The sequence below is a fragment of the Ranitomeya variabilis genome, chromosome 5, assembly GCF_051348905.1.
Source record: "Ranitomeya variabilis isolate aRanVar5 chromosome 5, aRanVar5.hap1, whole genome shotgun sequence".
Taxonomy (NCBI): Eukaryota; Metazoa; Chordata; class Amphibia; order Anura; family Dendrobatidae; genus Ranitomeya; species Ranitomeya variabilis.
Window position 1 is genome coordinate 406,767,308 of NC_135236.1, and position 22,104 is coordinate 406,789,411.

A 22,104-nucleotide genomic window follows, 5' to 3' on the forward strand; every position below is an offset into this window, starting at 1 on the left:
TCAGGACGAGCCAGATGAAAGGCACGGACCAAATCAGCAGCATGGACATCAGAGGCAAAAACCCAAGAATTATCCTCCTGGCCATAACCCTTCCATTTGACAAGGTACTGAAGCCTCCGCCTCGAAAAGCGAGAATCCAAAATCTTCTCAACCACATACTCCAACTCCCCATCAACCAACACAGGAGCAGGAGGATCAACAGAGGGAACAACGGGCACCACATATTTCCGCAATAAAGATCTATGGAAAACATTCTGGATGGCAAAAGAGGCCGGAAGGGTCAAACGAAAAGACACCGGATTGATAATCTCAGAACTCCTATAAGGACCAATAAACCGAGGCTTAAACTTAGGGGAAGAAACCTTCATAGGAACATGACGGGAAGACAACCAGACCAAATCCCCAACCCGAAGCCGGGAACCAACACACCGACGACGGTTAGCAAAACGCTGAGCCTCCTCCTGTGACAACACCAAATTGTCCACCTCATGAGCCCAAATCTGCTGCAACCTATCAACCACAGAATCCACACCAGGACAATCAGAAGGTTCAACTTGCCCCGAAGAAAAACGAGGATGAAAACCAAAATTACAAAAGAAGGGCGAAACCAAGGTAGCCGAACTAGCCCGATTATTAAGGGCAAATTCGGCCAATGGCAAGAAAGCCACGCAATCATCCTGATCAGCAGACACAAAGCATCTCAAATAAGTTTCCAAAGTCTGATTAGTTCGCTCGGTCTGGCCATTTGTCTGAGGATGAAATGCGGAAAAAAAAGACAAATCAATGCCCAGCCTAGCACAAAAGGCCCGCCAAAACCTAGAAACAAACTGGGAACCTCTGTCGGACACAATATTCTCCGGAATACCATGCAAACGAACCACATGCTGAAAAAACAACGGAACCAAATCTGAAGAGGAAGGCAATTTAGGCAAAGGCACCAAATGAACCATCTTAGAAAACCGGTCACAAACCACCCAGATAACCGACATCCTCTGGGAAACCAGAAGATCCGAAATAAAATCCATAGAAATATGTGTCCAGGGCCTCTCAGGGACCGGCAAAGGCAAAAGCAACCCACTAGCATGGGAACAACAAGGCTTGGCCCACGCACAAGTCCTACAGGACTGCACAAAAGAACGCACATCACGCGACAAAGAAGGCCACCAAAAGGACCTACCAACCAAATCTCTGGTACCAAAAATACCAGGATGGCAAGCCAACACAGAACAATGAACCTCAGAAATCACTCTACTAGTCCATCTATCAGGAACAAACAGTTTCCCCACTAGACAGCGGTCAGGTTTGTCAGCCTGAAATTCCTGCAGAACCCGTCGCAAATCAGGGGAAATGGCAGAAAGGACCACCCCTTCCTTCAGAATGCCGACCGGCTCAAGTACCTCAGGAGAATCAGGCAAAAAACTCCTAGAGAGGGCATCAGCCTTAATATTCTTAGAACCCGGAAGATACGAGACCACGAAATCAAAACGGGAGAAAAACAGGGACCATCGAGCCTGTCTAGGATTCAGCCGTTTGGCAGATTCGAGGTAAATCAGATTTTTATGATCGGTCAAGACCACAATACGGTGCTTGGCTCCCTCAAGCCAATGTCGCCATTCCTCAAACGCCCACTTCATAGCCAACAACTCCCGATTGCCGACATCATAATTGCGTTCAGCAGGCGAAAACTTACGGGAAAAGAAGGCACATGGTTTCATCAAGGAACCATCAGAATTCCTCTGAGACAAAATGGCCCCTGCCCCAATCTCAGAAGCGTCAACCTCAACCTGAAACGGAAGAGAAACATCTGGCTGACGCAACACCGGGGCAGAAGTAAATCGGCGTTTAAGCTCCTGAAAGGCAGAGACAGCCACAGAGGACCAATTCGTTACATCAGCGCCTTTCTTCGTCAAATCGGTCAGGGGTTTAACCACACTGGAGAAGTTAGCAATGAAACAGCGATAAAAATTAGCAAAGCCCAAAAATTTCAGAAGGCTCTTCACGGATATGGGCTGAATCCAATCATGAATGGCCTGAACCTTAACCGGATCCATCTCTACAGATGAGGGAGAAAAAATGAAGCCCAAAAAAGAAACCTTCTGCACTCCAAAGAGACACTTAGACCCCTTCACAAACAAAGCATTATCACGAAGGATCTGAAATACCATCCTGACCTGTTTCATATGAGACTCCCAATCGTCGGAAAAAATTAAGATATCATCCAAATATACAATCATGAATTTATCAAGATAATTCTGGAAGATATCATGCATGAAGGACTGAAAAACAGATGGAGCATTAGAGAGCCCGAATGGCATCACAAGGTATTCAAAATGGCCTTCGGGCGTATTAAATGCAGTTTTCCATTCGTCACCCTGCTTAATACGAACAAGATTATATGCCCCCCGAAGGTCAATTTTAGTAAACCAACTAGCCCCCTTAATCCTGGCAAACAAATCGGAAAGCAAAGGTAAAGGGTATTGAAACTTGACCGTGATCTTATTCAAGAGGCGATAATCAATACAGGGTCTCAAGGAGCCATCCTTCTTAGCAACAAAAAAAAATCCCGCTCCCAACGGTGAAGAAGATGGCCGAATATGCCCTTTCTCCAAAGACTCCTTAACATAACTCCGCATGGCGGTATGTTCAGGCACAGACAGGTTGAAAAGTCGGCCCATAGGAAACTTACAGCCTGGAATCAAGTCAATAGCACAATCACAATCCCTATGCGGTGGAAGGGAACTGGACTTGGGCTCATCGAATACATCCTGAAAATCAGACAAAAACTCTGGAACTTCAGAAAAGGAGGAAGAGGAGATTGACATCACAGGAACGTCATTATGAACCCCCTGACAACCCCAACTAGTCACAGACATAGACTTCCAATCCAACACAGGATTATGTATCTGCAACCATGGAAAACCCAGCACAATAGCATCATGCAAATTATGCAACACCAGAAAACAACAATCTTCCTGATGGGCTGGCGCCATGCACATAGTCACCTGTGTCCAAAACTGGGGTTTATTTTTAGCCAAAGGTGTAGCATCAATGCCCCTTAAAGGAATAGGGTTCTGCAAAGACTGCAAGGGGAAACCACAATGCCTGGCAAATTCAAAGTCCATTAAGTTTAAAGCGGCGCCTGAATCCACAAACGCCATGACAGAAAATGACGACAATGAGCAGATCAAGGTCACAGATAACAGAAATTTAGGTTGTACAGTTCCGATGGTAACTGAACTAGCGATTCTCTTTGTACGCTTTGGGCAGACTGAAATGACATGAGAAGCATCGCCACAATAAAAACACAACCTATTCTGACGTCTGAATCCTTGTCGTTCCGTTCTAGACAGAATCCTATCACACTGCATAGGCTCAGGCATCTGCTCTGAGGACAACGCCACAGCACGCACAGTTCTGCGCTCCCGCAAGCGCCGATCAATCTGAATGGCCAGAGACATAGAATCACTCAGACCAACAGGCGTGGGAAACCCCACCATAACATCTTTAACAGATTCAGAAAGACCCTTTCTGAAAATTGACGCCAAAGCATCCTCATTCCATTTAGTCAGCACAGACCATTTTCTAAATTTCTGACAATACAATTCTGCCGCTTCTTGACCCTGAGACAGAGCCAACAAGGTCTTCTCCGCTTGATCCACAGAATTTGGTTCATCATATAATAATCCTAGAGCCTGAAAAAAGGCATCTACATTAAACAAGGCCGGATTCCCAGATTCCAGGGAAAATGCCCAATCCTGAGGGTCGCCACGCAGCAGGGAGATGACAATTTTAACCTGCTGAATGGGATCACCAGAGGAACGAGGCTTCAGAGCAAAAAACAGTTTACAGTTGTTTTTAAAACTCTAAAATTTGGACCTGTCCCCAAAAAACAAATCAGGAGTAGGTATCCTAGGCTCTAAAAGCGGAGTCTGAACAATATAATCAGAAATACCCTGTACCCTAGCAGCAAGCTGGTCTACACGAGAAACTAATCCCTGAACATCCATGCTAGCACAAGACTCCTCAGTCACCCAGATTAAAAGAGGGAAGAAAAGACAAAGCAGGCTACAGAAAAAAATGTCTCTTTCTTCCCTTCTTCTGAGATGCATTTAACTTATTGCTGGCCAGTTGTACTGTTATGATCCGGTGACCTTGGAGCCGCATGAGAGACTTTCTCAGGAGTAGGTGGTACCTGTACTAACCGCAAACCCTAAACTAACACCGCAACTAGAAGTAGCCGTGGGATGTACCTAACACGTCCTAGACACCTCGACACAGCCGGAGGACTAAATACCCCTATAGATGGAAATGGGAATTCTATCTTGCCTCAGAGCAGAACCCCCAAGGATAGGCAGCCCCCCACAAATATTGACAGTGAGTATAAGAGGAAAGACACACGCAGGCAGAAAAACAGGATTTAGCAAAAGAGGCACTTCTAGCTAAATAGAAAAGGATAGGACAGAATTCTAAGCGGTCAGTATTAAAATCCTAAAAATATCCACAGCAGATAATACAAATATACTACATTTAACTAAAGACATAGAAAGTATATCTGCATCTCCTGAGAATCCAGCATTACTGAAAAATCCAAACAAAGTCTAAGCTGGACAAAAACACAATGAATTGCACTGAATTGTGCACAGAGACAAAAAACCAGACACTTATCTTAGCTGAATTGGCAGCAGGGCATGAGGAACCAGAGAGAGATGCAATCCCTCCAAGAACAATGGACAACTGGCAAGGACTCATGGATCCTGCAAACCTAAATACCTAGTAGAGCTGCAATCAGCAGAAACACCTGCCCTGGATTACAACCCCAAGACAACTGCACTACCACCAACAACCACCGGAGGGAGCCCAAAAGCAGAATTCACAACACTCGTTATAGGATATCTGCAGACAGGGAGTATGAATTTTTGTTTAGTTTTTTTGCTTTTTTGCAGGACGAGGGTCTTCAAGAGGCTTGAGCGTACAATAAAGATATGGTCAAAAAGCGTGTGTAATCATTTAATTAAAAATACTTTTTTCTAGTGTCTGTGTTTTTATTACACTTTACTAGGATTAATAATGGATAGGCGTCTTATTGACGCCTCGCCATTATTATCTGGGCTTTACGTCACCTAAGGTGTCATTAACCCCTTATTACCCCATATCCCACTGCTACTCAGGAGTGGGAAGAGAGGCTAAGCGCCGGAATTGGTGCATCTTGCAGATGTGCCATTTCTGGGGCAGCTGGGGGCTGGTATTTGTAGCCGGGGAGGCCAATATCCATGGTCCCTCTCTAGGCTATGAATATCAGCCCACAGCTGTCTGCATAGCCTTTCTGGCTATAAATTATAGGGGGACCCCACATCATTTTTTTTGGGAGGTCCCCCTATTTTTATAGCCAGTAAAGGCTACGCAGACAGCTGCAGGCTGATATTCATAGCCTGGGAAGCTCCATGGGTATTAACCCCTTCCCAGGCTACAAATATCAGTCCCCCAGTCGCTGGCTTTCCCTCTCTGGCGCAGAAAATTGCACGGGAGCCCACGCCATTTTTTTTTATTATTTATTTTTTTTAATTAAACATATTGCATTTAAGGCTGGGGTAAATATCCGACACTGCCGCGGGCACTCAGGACCGGAGCGTTCACCTGCATAGAAATACATGCAGCCGCACACTCCGGTCCCAAGTGCCCGCGGCAGTGCCGGGTATTGAAGCGAGAGACTTGTGTGAGTTTCTCGCGAGTGTGACCCCAGCCTAACGCAGATTTCATAGGTGTATGTGTCTTTATTTAAGGCCGGGATCACACATGCGAGAAACTCGGACGAGTCTCGCATCTTAATACCCGGCACTGCCGCCGGCACTCAGGACCGGAGCGTGCGCCTGCATAGAAAAACATGCAACAGCACGCTCCGCTCCCGAGTGCCGGTGGCAGTGCCGGGTACTAAGATGCGAGACTCGTCCGAGTTTCTCGCATGTGTGATCCATCTATTGTATCTATCTATCGTATCCATCTATCGTATCCATCTATCTATCGTATCTATCTATTAATCTATTATCTATTTATCTATTATCTATCTATCAATATATCTATCGATCTATCTATATATAGATAGATATATTTATAGATAGATATATCAGTAGATGATAGATAGATACCATAGATAAATACGATAGATACAATAGATGGATATGATAGATAGATAGATAGATAGATAGATAGATAGATAGATAGATAGATAGATACGATAGATACGATAGCTAGATAGATAGATATCTATCTAGCTGTGTGTGTAAACATTATTCTTCAATGAAGTATGTAAATGAAGAGGTTGGACAAGAAATGACATCGCAATTCTTTTTTTTGTATATTTTTATTCAGCTTACAAAAACACACACAAATCCGCATGAAAAAAAAAAAAAACGCATGAAAAACACATGTAAAAATGCATCAAAAACGCAGGTGACCTTCCAGTGACCTCAGGTGCAGATTTGGTGCAGATTTTACCTGCGTCTCCTGACGCAAATCCTGATGCAATCCTGAACGTGGACACATACCCTTAGGATTGTCAAGTAAAGACAAACTCTTTCAAGAACATATTTCGCTGAAAAGGAAATGACAAATAGAGATGCAGTAATTTCAGAATATCTGTGGACAGCGGACAATATCTTATCTGCTCACGCTTTAAGAATGTGCAATAGACACAACAGCTGTCACACTTAAAATACCAGGGTGCTGCAAGAGCCAAACATCACTGTAGTATACCATGGATAGTCTACTCGGTACATAGAAAGTAAAAAAATGAAGAACATTACTTCAACCTGACTGAGCTCCCAATATAAATCTGAGAAGATAAATAGGAAATCTTCTTGTGATGGTTTATGTGTTACTTACATTTTCTGAACATACTGTATGTCCTTTTTCAGACAAATCATGGTCATGCCTGCTGAGCTGATACACATCATATGTTCATGGTGAGAGGTTTTAAAGAACCTCTCCTCCCATTAAAGTTTGTATCCTTTAAATATATTGCAATCATCATATTATATAGCACCGTGTTCTTACAATTGCTAATTTTGCCTTTCTACCAAGCTAAATCTTTCATTTCTCTGCTCTACGTATAAACAGGAAGTCTCTTGTGCCTGCAGAAATTATTCCTCTTCTCAACTTCTGTCCCAGTTGATACCTCCATCCCCCTGCCATTGAATATTGCAGTGAATGATAGATCTAACGGAAAAGATAAGAATTAGCTGGGTAGAAAGGCAAAATGAGCAATTTTAACTACACAGTGCTCTATATTATGATGATTGTAATATATTAAGAGGATAAACATTTTGATGGGCGTGTTTCTTTAAGTATAGACCCATTTACCAGCATTCATAAGAATCCTTGTTTGTGCCAACAAATGAGAAAAATCATGTTCATTGGCTGACTGGATTGTCAGCATGAAAATAACTGATGTCGGAAGCATACTCTATGGGGTCCAAACAATTGTGTTAGCAATCATTCTGCTCCTATACAGTCTGCATTGCCCATGTGAATAATTGAAATGTACTGTATACAGTATAATCAATTGGCACTCCTTTATGAGTAGGACCTTCCCATCTAAATGCAGTTTTATAAATTAGATATCACAAGAAAAATATTCCATTATTATACTTCTCATTATTTCGTGGTTTAAATAACTTTGTTCAGTCTTAGAACTTTTTAAAAAGAAGCAGAGAAAATGTATTATTAAGTGTTGGCTGTTGAAATTAATGGCCACCCATATAATAAAGTCTGAGGCTTCATTCAGACGTCTGTTTTTCACGCACGAGTGCTATCCCTGTTGTTCACGGTTAGCACTTGTACCTACAATCATGAATGAAATCATTCACATGTCGGTGACTTTCTCCAGAAATAGACATGCTCACAGACGGCCACAAATAGAGTGGATACTGCTAATTATAAAAAGATTGCAACATCACAAGAATTGTTGTATGAAAACAAAGTCATGCATAAAAATATCAGCACCCTCATACATCCACCAATTAAATAATCTTTATTAAACCACAGCCAGATCACATACAGTACTATACAGTAATAAAATCAGATAAAAGGCAGAGATTTGCACAGATAGAGAAGTTCCATTGTAGTAACAGTGGATAATAAGGTTAGGAGCAGTCAGTCATCATTTAAACCAAACAGTAAACCAATATAAAATAACATAAGGAAATATATATATATATATCTCACTGTGATGAACGTGAAGGATCCATACCTCGCTACCCCGGCTGATGTCAATATTACATCAGTAAGATAATGTGGTAAGGTCTCCCCTCTTGTACCAATGTGACAATCTGCACCCCCTGGGGACACGTACGGTGGAGGGCTACAGTGATGGTTGACTTTGTGAAACTTTCTCCCATCTCCCTACTGCATCTCTGGAGCTCAGCCACAGTAATCTAGGGGTTCTTCTTTACATCTCTCACCAAGGCTATTCTCCCACGATTACTCAGTTTGGATGGACGGCGAGGTCTAGGAAGACTTCTGGTGGTCCCAAACTTCTTCCATTTAAGGATTATGGAGGCCACTCTTAGGAACCTTGAGTAGTGCATAAATCCTTTTGTAACCTTGGCCAGATCTGTGCCTTGCCACAATTCTGTTTCTGAGCTTCTTGACCAGTTCCTTTGATCTCATGATTCTCATTTGGTCTGACATGCACTGTGAGCTGTGAAGTCTTATATAGACAGGTGTGTGCCTTTCCAAATCAAGTCCTATCGGTTTAATTAACACAGATGGACTCAAATGAAGGAGTAGAACCATCTCAAGGAGGATCACAAGGAAATGGACAGCATGTGACTTAAATATGAGTGTCTGAGCAAAGGGTCTGAATACTTATGATCATGTGATATTTCAGTTTTTCTTTTTTATTAAATTTGCAAAAATGTCTACATTTCTTTTTTTTTCAGCCAAGATGGGGAGCAGAGTGTACATTAATGTGAAAAAATGAATTTTTTTTGAATTTACAAAATGGCTGCAATGAAAGAAAGAGTGAAAATTTTAAAGGGGTCTAAATACTTTCCATACCCACTGTATGCGAGTAGAGGCACCTTCAAGGATCACAGAAGTTAGTTATGATGACATTATTGAATTAGTTAGAAGAAACATGGAGGCCCAAAGAATTTTTGTCACAACTCTGTTGTCGGGTGTCCCAGGACCAGGGGCTCCTTCCCTGTCCCTAATTCTAGGGGTGTCCTAGCAAAAAAGAAATAAATCCGAGAGTGTAGGATGGGGTTAAACCAAAATATGAGCAGAAAGGGAATTATCACACACTCAAAACCTAGCAACAGTCACAGATAAATCCACCAAATGCCTTTCTCCAATAATAACCACCACCAACCTCCAGCCATGATGCATAAGCTAACTCTGACAATGAGTGCTAGCCAGGACCCAGATTATATAGGAGATGGGAATGGCTAACAGTGCACAGCTGAGAGCCTTAACACAGGAAAGCTTCCAGGAGCTCTCAACTGAGGTGGTTAACCCTGCACTGCTAAAAGAAATTTATACCATTCAATATGAAGGTGAAGTGCTTCTAGTTAGTGTAGGAGTAGGAGAAATCAGACGCTGCGGTCCTCTCTCTTCTCTGTCGCAGTCACTCTGTGACAATTATATTATTATTACGGTATATTGAGTTTTGCTCATAAATATTGTCATGTTGTATCATTGCATGCTTTGTTCTACAATGTATACACCTTTTTCTGCAGTATGTTTCCTTTGCCTTACCCTGTATAAAAAGCCCCTACATCCTAGTCCGGGGTCGCTGCCTTCTCGCTTCAGCTAACCCGTCTTCTGTATCTACTCTATTGCATTTCTCTAATAAACCTCAGTCTCTGCTTCAAGAAGGATTGTCTAGTGTTTTCTCAGACTTGTAAAGCTCTCACGAATTTTCTTACACATACCCAAAGTGAAGCATGATGGAGACAACATTATGTTTTGTGGCTGCTTTACGGCAGCTAGAAATGACGCTTTAGTCATAGTGGAGGAAATTATGAACAGTTCTCTGCTAAAAAAGCAAAAGATGAAAGGAATTTCACCTTTCAGAACGACAACGACCTTAAGCATTCCTCCAAATCAACAAAAGATTATTTTCGTAAGAAGATGAAAGTTTGAGAATGGCCCATCAAGACCTCGGAACTGAATATAACTGAAAATCTGTGGATTGACCTGAAGAGGGCTGTACACAGGAAATGCCCTCTCAATTTTTCAGATTTGGAGTGCTACTGCAAGGAAGAGTGGGAAAAGACTGCATATTCCAAATGTGCTTTGCTGACAAACTCTTCCTCGAAAAGACGGAATGCTGTCAAAAATTTAGAGCACTTCAGGAAAGTATTAGTTTAAGGGTGTGCATATATATGTAACCACCTGATTTCAGGTCTCTATTTTTCTTTCTCCACCTGAAAAGATTTCATTTTGCTATTCAATTGAATTATACAGATTTTGGGTGACATTCAAGATGAAAAAAGTTCTGAAATGATTCTTATCCACTGTTGATATGACAATGTAATACTGTATATTGGAGTGCAAGTATGTAAGTATGTACAGTATATGTACAGAGTTCATAGTTCCTATTTGTAACATTAAACATATTAAAAACAAAGAAAATCTTTAAAAAAAACTCTGCATTTTCTGCAACTTAGAGGCAGTTTACGAAGCCAAGTCTGTTGAGTAGTACCACAAATAGCTGAGAAGTTTATAATTTTATACATTTGCACAGTCTATCTTTGATTCCGTCAAAAGAAAAAAAGGGAAAATCATTCATTAAAAAAAGTATTAGTAGTAAATAGAAAGAGACACATCTTCATTACAGGAAGCTTATATTAAAAACCAGAAAATGCTTACACATGTCCCAGTTCATGAGCTATTGTGAATGCAGCACCTAAACCATTTTCCTCACTTATAGAGCAACTGCGTTGCCGATCACACATTGTGCCTAGTTCCGCTAATCCTGTAAATGAAAATGAGAACATACCAGTTATTTAATAAATACATTCAGCGTAGTTGGCATACACTAGCCTGGTATGCTTTTTTATTTTTTGTGTATCGGAAGATTTATTTGTACTTTTTTTATACAGATGGATACATTAAAGTATATTACACATACTTTATTCACAATGTCACTCAATGGATGACTTAAGAGACATGGTGGACTGAGGTTTAAGGGGGTAACGTTTCTCCTTGTGGAGAGTGACAAGCCAAGCCTGGCAAGTCAGAATGAGGAGACTTAAAAGCCATATACACTACCGTGGGAAATTAAATATGCAAATTGTCTCTTCAGAGAGGAAGAGGAATAGAACTCTAGCGCCATCTACTGGAAGCAGCAATCCTAAAAGACATTATCGACTCTTTAACGTGTCTTGCAATATGACAGGATACCAGAATCTCAATTTAAGATTCTGGTTCTTGTTTGGCTTTTATCCTAAGTCATATTGCAAGCTCATTAAAGTGTCAATATTGACTTTTAAGATCGCTGCTTCCAGTAGGTGGCGCTAGAGTACTAGTCCTCTTCCTCTCTGAAGAGACAATTTGCAGATATGGTGGACAAAATGTTTAATATCCTTCTGTTAAAAGGAATTTGTCAGGTTTTTGCTATTTAATCTGAGAGTAGCATAATATAAGGCAAGTAAGTCTACTGGGTGCAGCAGTGGTGATAAATCAGATTTCTTAGATGCAGCATGAAGCAGAGCTAAGAAACCTAACCCCACCCCCACCAAATTTTGTATGTACATAATCTATTGACAGTGAGATGCTCATCAGAGGAGGGGGTGGAATCAGATCAGGTGGCACGGGGGCACCTAGTCCAACAGCGATAATTCCCAGGTGATAAAACCTACAATATAAGTCAACAATAGCACATAGCCAAAAAACTGATACATCGTTGAAATCTGTGTTTCAGCCCTATCTCCTGCTGTCTTCAGGTTACATAGCAAAAACCTTTAATGTAAGAAAAATCCATTTAAATAACTTGAAAGGTATCAACTTATGAAAATCAGATATTGCTTTAGTATGGTGGTTAATCGGAAAAATTTTAAAAAAAACTAATGAATATGGACTGGACAAAAATGATGGTATCATTAGGTAAATATTTTGTTTTACAATCTTTTGAGGCAATCACTTTCTGTAAAGCTCAATGAGACTTCTGCACCTGTCCACAGGTATTATAGATCCAGCTCATCTGAGTTGTGAAGGGGTTGCCTTCTCTAGACTGCATGTTTCAGCTCAATCCATTTAGATCAGGGCTCATAGAGGCCACTTCAGAATGGCCAATGCTTTGCTCTTAGCCAATCTTGGATGTTTTTTTCTGTTTTTTGATCATTCTCCAAGTAGCTTTGTGGTTTGTCAATACGCATTTTAGCAAATTCCAGTCTCGCTTTTTAATGATTTGATTTCAAAAATTGTTTCTTCCTTTGTTGTCTTCAATAAAGTCCACTTTGCTAAGACAGCGAAGGATGATGCGATCTGACACTGATGTACCTTGGAGTTCAACTCTAGTCTCTTTAACCCCTTCACCCCCGCAGCTTTTTCCGTTTTTTCATTTTCGTTTTTCGCTCCCCTCCTTCCCAGAGCCATAACTTTTTTATTATTCCATCAATATGGCCATTTGAGGGCTTATTTTTTGTGGGACGAGATGTACTTTTAAATGATACCATTGGTTTTACCATGCCGTGTAACAGAAAACGGGAAAAAAATTCCGTGTGATGAAATTGCAAAAAAAGTGCAATCTCACACTTGTTTTTTGTTTGGCTTTTTTGCTAGGTTCACCAAATGCTAAAACTGACCTGCCATTATGATTCTCCAGGTCATTACGAGTTCATAGACACCTAACATGTCTAGGTTATTTTTTATCTAAGTGGTGGAAAAAAATTCCAAAGTTTGCAAAAAAAAATAAAAAATTGCGCGATTTTCCGATACCTGTAGCGTCTCCAATTTTCGTGATCTGGGGTCAGGTGAGGGCTTATTTTTTGCGTGCCAAGCTGGCGTTTTTAATGATACCATTTTGGTGTAAGATACGTTCTTTTGATCACCCGTTATTGCATTTTAATGCAATGTCGTGGCGACCAAAAAAACATAATTTTGGCTTTTTGATTTTTTTTCTTGCTACGCCATTTAGCGGTCAGGTTAATCCTTTGTTTTTATTGATAGATCGGGCGATTCTGAACGCGGCGATACCAAATATGTGTATGTTTGATTTTTTTTAATTGTTTTATATTGATTGGAGCGAAAGGGGGGTGATTTGAACTTTCATATATTTTTTATTTTTTTTATATTTTTAAACACTTTTTTTTAAAATTTTTTGGCATGCTTCAATAGCCTCCATAGGAGGCTAGAAGCATGCACAACTCGATCGGCTCTGCTACATAGAGGTGAAGTACAGATCACCTCTATGTAGCAGAAATGCAGGTGTACTTTGAACGCTGACCACAGGGTGGCGCTCAAAGCAATCGGCCATAAACAACCATAGAGGTCTCAAGGAGACCTCTGGTTGTTATGGTAATGCACCGCTGACCCCCGATCATGTGACGGGGGTCAGAGGTGCGAGCACCTCCGGCCGCGCGGCCGGGAGCGCTAGTTAAATGCCGCTGTCAGCGCTTGACGGCGGCATTTAACTAGTTAATGGGCGCGGGCGGATTGCGATTCCACTCGCGCTCATTGCGCGCACATGTCAGCTGTACAAAACAGCTGACATGTCGCGGCTTTGAGGTGGGCTCACCGCCGGAGCCCACCTCAAAGCAGGGGATCTGCCAGCTGACGTACTATTCCGTCAGCTGGCAGAAAGGGGTTAAAGTTACTCTGGGCTCTATGATTATGATTCACATTATCCATCTCTTCAATTTGTCATCAATTTTCCTCTTCCAGAGAACTTAAACTTCTGAAAAAAATGTGCAACTGTAGTAACAGGGACATCAAGCTGTTTAGAGATGGCTTATAGTCTTCATCTTTAACATGTTTGTCTATAATTTTGTTTCTAATCTTCTGAGATAAAGCTCTCCTCAGATTTCTTTGGTCCAAGTTCAGTGAGCTACACGCCATGATACCAAACAGCAGACTGACTACTTTTCACCCTTGAAATAGGCAGACTGACTGATTACAAGTTTGTAGACATCTGTGATGCCAGTTACAGGACATACCTTAAGGCCCCGTCACACTTAGCGACGCAAAAGCGATCCCGACAACGATACGACCTGTCAGGGATCGTTGCTGCGTCGCTATGTGGTCGCTGGTGAGATGTCAAACAGTGAGATCTTCCCAACGACGCAGCAGCGATGCGGCGACCTGTACAACGATGTCGTTGTGACCCTGTCACATGGCAGCTATTATGACGATTCAGACCTCGATGAGGGACGTCCTGTGTGACGTTGTAGTCAACGAGATCGTTGGTAAGGTGTCAAACACAGCGATGTGTGCTACCCAGCGGGACCTCAACGATCAAAAAAAGGTCCAGGCCATTCCGACACGACCAGCGATCTCACAGCAGGGGCCTGGTCGCTGCTACGTGTCAAACATAACGAGATCGCTACTGAGGTCGCTGTTGCATCACAAAACTTGTGACTCAGCAGCGATCTCACTAGCGACCTCGCTTAGTGTGACGGGGGCTTTAGATTTACATGTCCATATGTTCAAATTATTTTCAAGCTTTTCTAGGAATACCATCATGTTTGTCCAGGCCATTGACATGGCTTTGTTGTTGCTTGTTTTATTTTTCTGTTGTACTACAATTTAAAAGCAATGTATGATTTTCAATAGTTGATACTCAGTAAATTAATGTTGCCAGTGTTAAGTTATATCAGTGACCACTGTGGGTTTTTCTTACTTTAACAGTAAGAAACTTTACCAACAATTTTGTCCACATCTGAATGCCCTTTTGCCTATACAGAAGCATACATCACAGCCTTCATTGGATTGATTGGTGGTGGAATACTTTCCAAATATACCTAAGAATACATGAAAAATGAAAACAAGTTTGGACATTTCCAACCAAAATCAGAAATTCAAAATTTAACAAAAGCAAATCCTGAAGAGGTTTCCTGCTTTCCTTCAGTGGTAACTACTCACATAGGCCAAACATATAACATGGTTAAGCAAATGATACCATAAAAGGTCAAAGGGAAAAGAAAAAGACAGCTTGGGTAATTTTATTAGACTTTACAAATGTTACCTGAAACCATCTTTTCCAATGCAATGCAGAGAGCTGTAAAATGGAACACTATTACAGTATATCAAACAGCACAACAAAGAATTACTTACCTAAAGTGTCACATTTATTACTGGCTCTGCATATATCTTCTCTAGTAAAAAAAAAAAAAAAAGAGGTAGAAAGGAAGTTGAATATACAATAATCATAAGTATCTATAATATGTCCAATAAAAAAGAGTTAACGTTGTATTTAAAGGCTCAGTAGTTTTCTATAAATGACTACCACCTGTAGATGACTTATATACCAACCAGCAGACTGTGCATGCCCTAACCACAATAAGATTTTCCAAACTACATTTCCTGTGCTGATTGCTGTCAGTTTACAAATGAAATAAAATAAAGATTGTTATAAGTGTAAAATTGAATCCACACATGAAGTCCATTGCAGGTCTACACATGATTGATATCAAAACCACATTTTTTATACTATTTTATTTTCTCATGGTGTTTTATCTTTTAATGTTCACGATCATGGGGCAGTCATAATGCCTGACCTTTGTGAACAGCATATAGTGATATACTTTATTGCAGCCACAAAGACCATTGGGAACAGTAATTGCAGAGATGATTCATTGATGACCTCTATGGTAGGATGATTTGAGCATGCTCTGTGAACTGTGCAGAAGTCACAGTGCAGAGAGGACGATGAAGTGAGCCGTACCTTATTGTGAGTGGTGTAATCCTGCCCATGATGACAACAAGAAGGCTACAAAAAATGATCTCTTTAGAACAGGAAGTGTCAGCCTATTGTGAGACTCATTGGCCACTGAAAAGATTTCCAGAATAAAAAAATGACAGCAATTTTTCATAAATGTTTTTAGCAGAAAAACTTGAATGAACCATTTATGTCTTTAATGATTACATACTGCATGCATTTTTTGTTATGTTTTAAAGACATTTAAATTAATACCTGCAGTTTGAAGCTCGTTTTACTACACTAGTTACTTGTGTCTTTAGTGGCATTTGACTAAAGATGCATGTAATATTGGTAAACTGATGAAACTAACTTCTTATTTAAGTTAGTTATTTAAAATTATACTTGCAGTTTGAAGCTTGTTTTTCTACACTAGTTACATGTGTCTTTAGTGGCATTTTTGGACACATTGCAATGAAAAAGAAAATAGCGGTTACTCCTAACAGATATATGAGGGTGTCTGTCTTCGAAAACTATGCCACAATGAGGTAGTACAATAATATTCTCCAATGAAAGAAAGCATGTTAATGTATTATACAATGGGGAGTTTATCCCCATTTCAGTCTGTAAGGGTGAAGTCCTTTATCAAAGAAGAGTGTCGCACTCACTGGCTCTTGCCGTTAAGTGGACAGGCCATAGATTGCACTGCCCTAGCTAGTGGCTCTTAAGATTGTCAAAATGTATCAAACCTAAAAAACATTTTTTTATAAATAACACACATTTTAAGACATGTCTAGGCTGACTTTACACTGTCTTGATTAGACAGTGTTAGACTATGTTTCAGTAAATCAGCCCCAGTGTAGGTCCCCATTTATATTCACAAGAAGTGTCTTACCCTCAACTGGGACCCTCACCGATCACTTAGCAAAGGAGAGCATGAATGAATAAAATATTAAAGCATATTAGTCCTGACCAGTCATTAGATGATGATATTGCACAGAGATATGTCATCACTGGTTACATACATACATTCATGAGAAAAACTAAGTGCACTGTCTTTGAATTTTATAGCATTATGGAACATAATAAAAAAATTCTGGTCCTTAAGGTTATGTGCACACATTGCGGAATTGCCGCAGAAATTTCGTTGGCAATTCCGCAACTCCCTGCCGTGGAAAATACGCATGCGTAATTGATATGCGTATTCCCGCTAAACACTAGCGTTTTGCAAGCGTAATTAGCTTGCAGAATGCTAGCGTTTTCCAAGCGATCTGTAGCATCGCGTGGAAAAATGAGATACAGTAGGTTGGTCACACTTGTCAAACATAGTGTTTGACAAGTGTGACCAACTTTTTACTAATGATGCTGCCTATGCAGCATCAATAGTAAAAAGATATAATGTTAAAAATAATAAAAAAATAAAAAATCGTGATATTCTCACCTTCCTGCAGCCCCCGCAGCTTTCCCGATCCTCGCGATGCTCCCGGCAGCTCCCGTTCCCAGCAATGCTTTGAGACAATGACACCAGATGATGTAGCATCACGCGAGACCGCTACGTCATCACAGGTCATTGTCGCAAGGCATCACTGGGAACTGGAGCTGTTGTGAGCATCGCTAAGGCCTTGGCTGGATCCGGGGGCCGCCAGGAGGTGAATATATAACTATTTTTTATTTGAATTCTTTTTTTAGGGCCTGGAAGAGAGTCTCCTCTCCTCCACCCTGAGTACCATCTGAACATGATCCGCTTACTTTGCGCATGGTGGGCATAGCCCCATGCAGGAAGTAAGCAAATCAATGCATTTCTATGTGTGCGGAATCGCCACGATTCCGCACAAAAAATGAGCATGCTGCGTATTTTTTTGCGATGCGAATCTGCAGCGGAAAAAATGCAGCATTAGCACAGCATTGCAGAATTCCATTGAATTCATTGGGTTGTGTTGTGTATGCATTTTCGCGGCAACAAAAACACATACAATCCGCAACGTGTGCACATAGCCTAAAAGGTCTTAAAATTAGGTTACTACAATCTCAGGTGAACAGCAACACATGACAAATTTCACCATGTCATTATTTATTTATCAGCACATAGGCATACAATGTGAGAGCATTAGATGAAATATGTTAAAGGGAAGGTGCCACCAGTTTTCTTGTAGTTTTTTTTTTTGTGAAATTAAGCTTAAAACAGTAAATAAAATGTACTAATGCAATGTTTGCACTGTTTGCAAACATTTCTATATGAAAAATATTATATATATTCTTACAAATATATATATTGACCACTAGGGGGAGCATTTTCCGTTTTAGACCTCAAGCAGCTATAGTAAGACTTACCAGCTTTACTGTTAGCTGGAAAATCTGGCCACTAACTGCTGACATCAGCATTTCCCTCCCCTTTTGGGTGGTCTAATATCCCTGGGGCAGAATGAAGAGCAGCATCACAGGGCAGAGCCATTTTGTGTGTGACTGACCTGTGATCTGCTATCACCAGCAGTTACTGCATCAGAAGCACAGTTAGTTTATGTGGTGTGTATGGAGCAGCATTGTCTGTGCAGAGCTGTCTGTGACTCATCCCTCAGTAAGATAAGAAGGAGCTCCAGGTCTGCAGTGAATGGCCAGGCATTGTGGAGGGAGGGGAGAGATACATTGTATGGCAGAGAGAGGTGTCAGGTGTCACCTCTCTCTGCAGGCTGTGAATGCAGCTTAAAGGGAACCTATCACCCCGTTTTTTAAAGATTAGATAAAAATAGTGTGAAATAGGGGCAGAGCTGGGCTTTACATTACTGCCTTTTCGGTGCCTTTACACCCCCGTTAGGCTGCCGAAATACCTTTGTGAAGTGGCCGTTTTGTCCTGTCACTCAAGTTGGTCAGGTCGGATGGGCGTGGTCACAGCGCTGTTTCTCCCCCAGATCAGGCTCATCATTACGTTGGTGGCGTAGTGGTGTGCGCATGTCCAAGGTCCCGAATCCTGCACAGGGGTGTGAAAATAGCAGCGATGTCCGTTATTTCATTGGTGGTCAGTGGGCGCGGCCATCTTGCTTTGGCCGCGCGTGCGCAGAAGCGGCGCTCTGCTGGCCGCGGCTTCAGGAAAATGGCCGCGGGCATCCGCGCGTGCGCAGATGGCTATCGCGGCGGCCATTTTCGTGAAGCCGAGATGCGAACTCTGCTTCACGAAAATGGCCGCCGCGATAGCCATCTGCGCACGCGCGGATGCCCGCGGCCATTTTCCTGAAGCCGCGGCCAGCAGAGCGCCGCTTCTGCGCACGCGCGGCCAAAGCAAGATGGCCGCGCCCACCGACCACCAATGGAATAACGGACATCGCTGCTATTTTCACACCCCTGTGCAGGATTCGGGACCTTGGACATGCGCACACCACTACGCCACCAACGTAATGATGAGCCTGATCTGGGGGAGAAACAGCGCTGTGACCACGCCTGTCATGTTCCCAATGGCAGGGAATTAAACACATAACACGGGCAAAAACAGGACGAGCTCTAGGGTGATGGAACCTGAGCTGACCGCGATCCTGAACCTCAACACTCAACTAACAGCAGCCGGGGAACGTTCCTGGGGGGACTCTAGACGTCTCGCGCCAGCCGGAGATCTAGCTACCCCTATCAGAAGAATCACAGACCTATCTTGCCTCCAGAGAAATATTCCCACAGAAATAGCAGCCCCCCACATATAATGACGGTGAAATGAGAGGAAGGCACAAACGTAGTTATGAAAACAGATTCAGCAAAATGAGGCCCGCTTAAGCTAGATAGCAGAGGATACAAAAGGTGAACTGCGCGGTCAGCTTAAAACCCTTCAAAATACCATCCTGAAATTACTTGAACTCATGTGCCAACTCATGGTACATGAGTGGTAATTTCAGCCCACTAGAGCAACCAGCAGCAGAGAATTACATATCTGCAAGCTGGACTAAAAACATGAAAGCAAACATGAAACAGGGAAATCCAGACTTAGCTTGTCTTGAAGGCCTAGGAGCAGGTAGCAAAGGTAACAGAGACACACTGATACATTGATAGCCGGCAAGGGAATGACAGGAAAGCCAGGTTAAATAGGAAACACCCAGCCTCTGATGGACAGGTGGAAACCAGAGACCGCAACCCACCAAAGTCACCCAGTACCAGCCGTAACCACCAGAGGGAGCCCAAAAACAGAATCCACAACAGTACCCCCCCTTGAGGAGGGGTCACCGAACCCTCACGAGAACCCCCAGGGCGATCAGGATGAGCTCTATGGAAGGCGCGGACCAAATCAGTCGCATGAACATCAGAGGCGACCACCCAGGAATTATCCTCCTGACCATAACCCTTCCACTTAACCAAATACTGGAGTTAACGTCTGGAAACACGAGAATCCAAGATCTTCTCAACAACATACTCCAATTCTCCCTCCACCAGCACCGGAGCAGGAGGCTCAACCGAAGGAACAACGGGCACCTCATACCTCCGCAATAACGACCGATGGAACACATTATGAATCGCAAACGATGCTGGGAGATCCAAACGAAAAGATACAGGGTTAAGAATCTCCAAGATCTTATAAGGACCGATGAACCGAGGCTTGAACTTAGGAGAAGAGACCTTCATAGGGACAAAACGAGAAGACAACCACACCAAGTCCCCAACAAGAAGTCGGGGACCCACGCGGCGATGGAGATTAGCAAACTGCTGAGTCTTCTCCTGAGACAACTTCAAATTGTCCACCACCTGATTCCAAATCTGATGTAGCCTGTCCACCACCACGTCCACTCCAGGACAATCCGAAGGCTCCACCTGACCAGAGGAAAAACGAGGATGAAACCCCGAATTACAAAAGAAAGGAGAAACCAAAGTAGCAGAACTAGCCCGATTATTAAGGGCAAATTCGGCCAGTGGCAAAAAGGCAACCCAGTCATCTTGATCAGCAGAAACAAAACACCTTAAATAAGTTTCCAAGGTCTGATTAGTTCGCTCCGTCTGGCCATTCGTCTGAGGATGGAATGCAGACGAGAAAGACAAATCAATGCCCATTTTAGCACAAAACGTCCGCCAAAATCTAGACACAAACTGGGATCCCCTGTCAGAAACGATATTCTCCGGAATCCCATGCAAACGAACCACGTTCTGAAAAAATAAAGGGACCAACTCAGAGGAGGAAGGCAACTTAGGCAAGGGTACCAAATGAACCATCTTAGAAAAGCGGTCACACACAACCCAGATAACGGACATTTTCTGTGAGACAGGGAGATCTGAAATAAAATCCATGGAAATGTGCGTCCAAGGCCTCTTCGGGATAGGCAAGGATAACAACAACCCACTGGCCCGAGAACAGCAAGGCTTAGCCCGAGCACACACTTCACAAGACTGCACAAAGGTGCGCACATCCCTTGACAAGGAAGGCCACCAAAAAGACCTGGCCACCAAGTCTCTAGTACCAAATATTCCAGGATGACCAGCCAACACAGAAGAATGGACCTCGGAGATGACTCTACTGGTCCAATCATCCGGAACAAACAGTCTTTCTGGTGGACAACGATCAGGTTTATCCGCCTGAAATTCCTGCAATGCACGTCGCAAGTCTGGGGAGACGGCGGACAATATTACCCCATCCCTAAGGATACCAGTAGGCCCAGAGTCTCCAGGAGAGTCAGGCACAAAACTCCTGGAAAGAGCATCTGCCTTCACATTCTTTGAACCTGGCAGGTATGAAACCACAAAATTGAAACGAGAAAAAAACAACGACCAACGAGCCTGTCTAGGATTCAGACGCCTGGCAGACTCAAGGTAAATCAGATTTTTGTGATCAGTCAAGACCACCACACGATGTCTAGCACCCTCAAGCCAATGACGCCACTCCTCAAATGCCCACTTCATGGCCAAAAGCTCCCGATTACCCATATCATAAATGCGCTCGGCGGGCGAGAATTTTCTAGAAAAGAACGCACATGGCTTCATCACCGAGCCATCGGAACTTCTCTGTGACAAAACCGCCCCCGCTCCAATCTCGGAAGCATCAACCTCAACCTGAAAAGGAAGTGAAACATCTGGTTGACATAACACAGGAGCAGAAGAAAACCGGCGCTTAAGTTCCTGAAAGGCCTCCACAGCCGTAGGAGACCAATTAGCAACATCAGCACCCTTTTTAGTCAAATCAGTCAAAGGTTTAACAACACTGGAAAAATTAGTAATGAACCGACGATAAAAATTAGCAAAACCCAAGAACTTCTGAAGACTCTTAACAGATGTAGGTTGTGTCCAGT

General features: G+C 42.5%; 1 protein-coding gene across 1 annotated transcript in view; it reads right to left on the minus strand.

The window, feature by feature from the left end:
* The window catches only part of ADAMTS20 (ADAM metallopeptidase with thrombospondin type 1 motif 20), a 469,041-nt gene that overhangs the window by 302,863 nt on the left and 144,074 nt on the right, over positions 1-22,104 (minus strand). The window contains exons 7-8 of the mRNA XM_077265126.1: positions 15,274-15,314; positions 10,870-10,975 (exon numbers count right to left, since the gene is read on the minus strand). Of these exons, the coding sequence (XP_077121241.1) occupies positions 10,870-10,975; positions 15,274-15,314 (147 nt within the window). The remainder of the gene's footprint in view (positions 1-10,869; positions 10,976-15,273; positions 15,315-22,104) is intronic.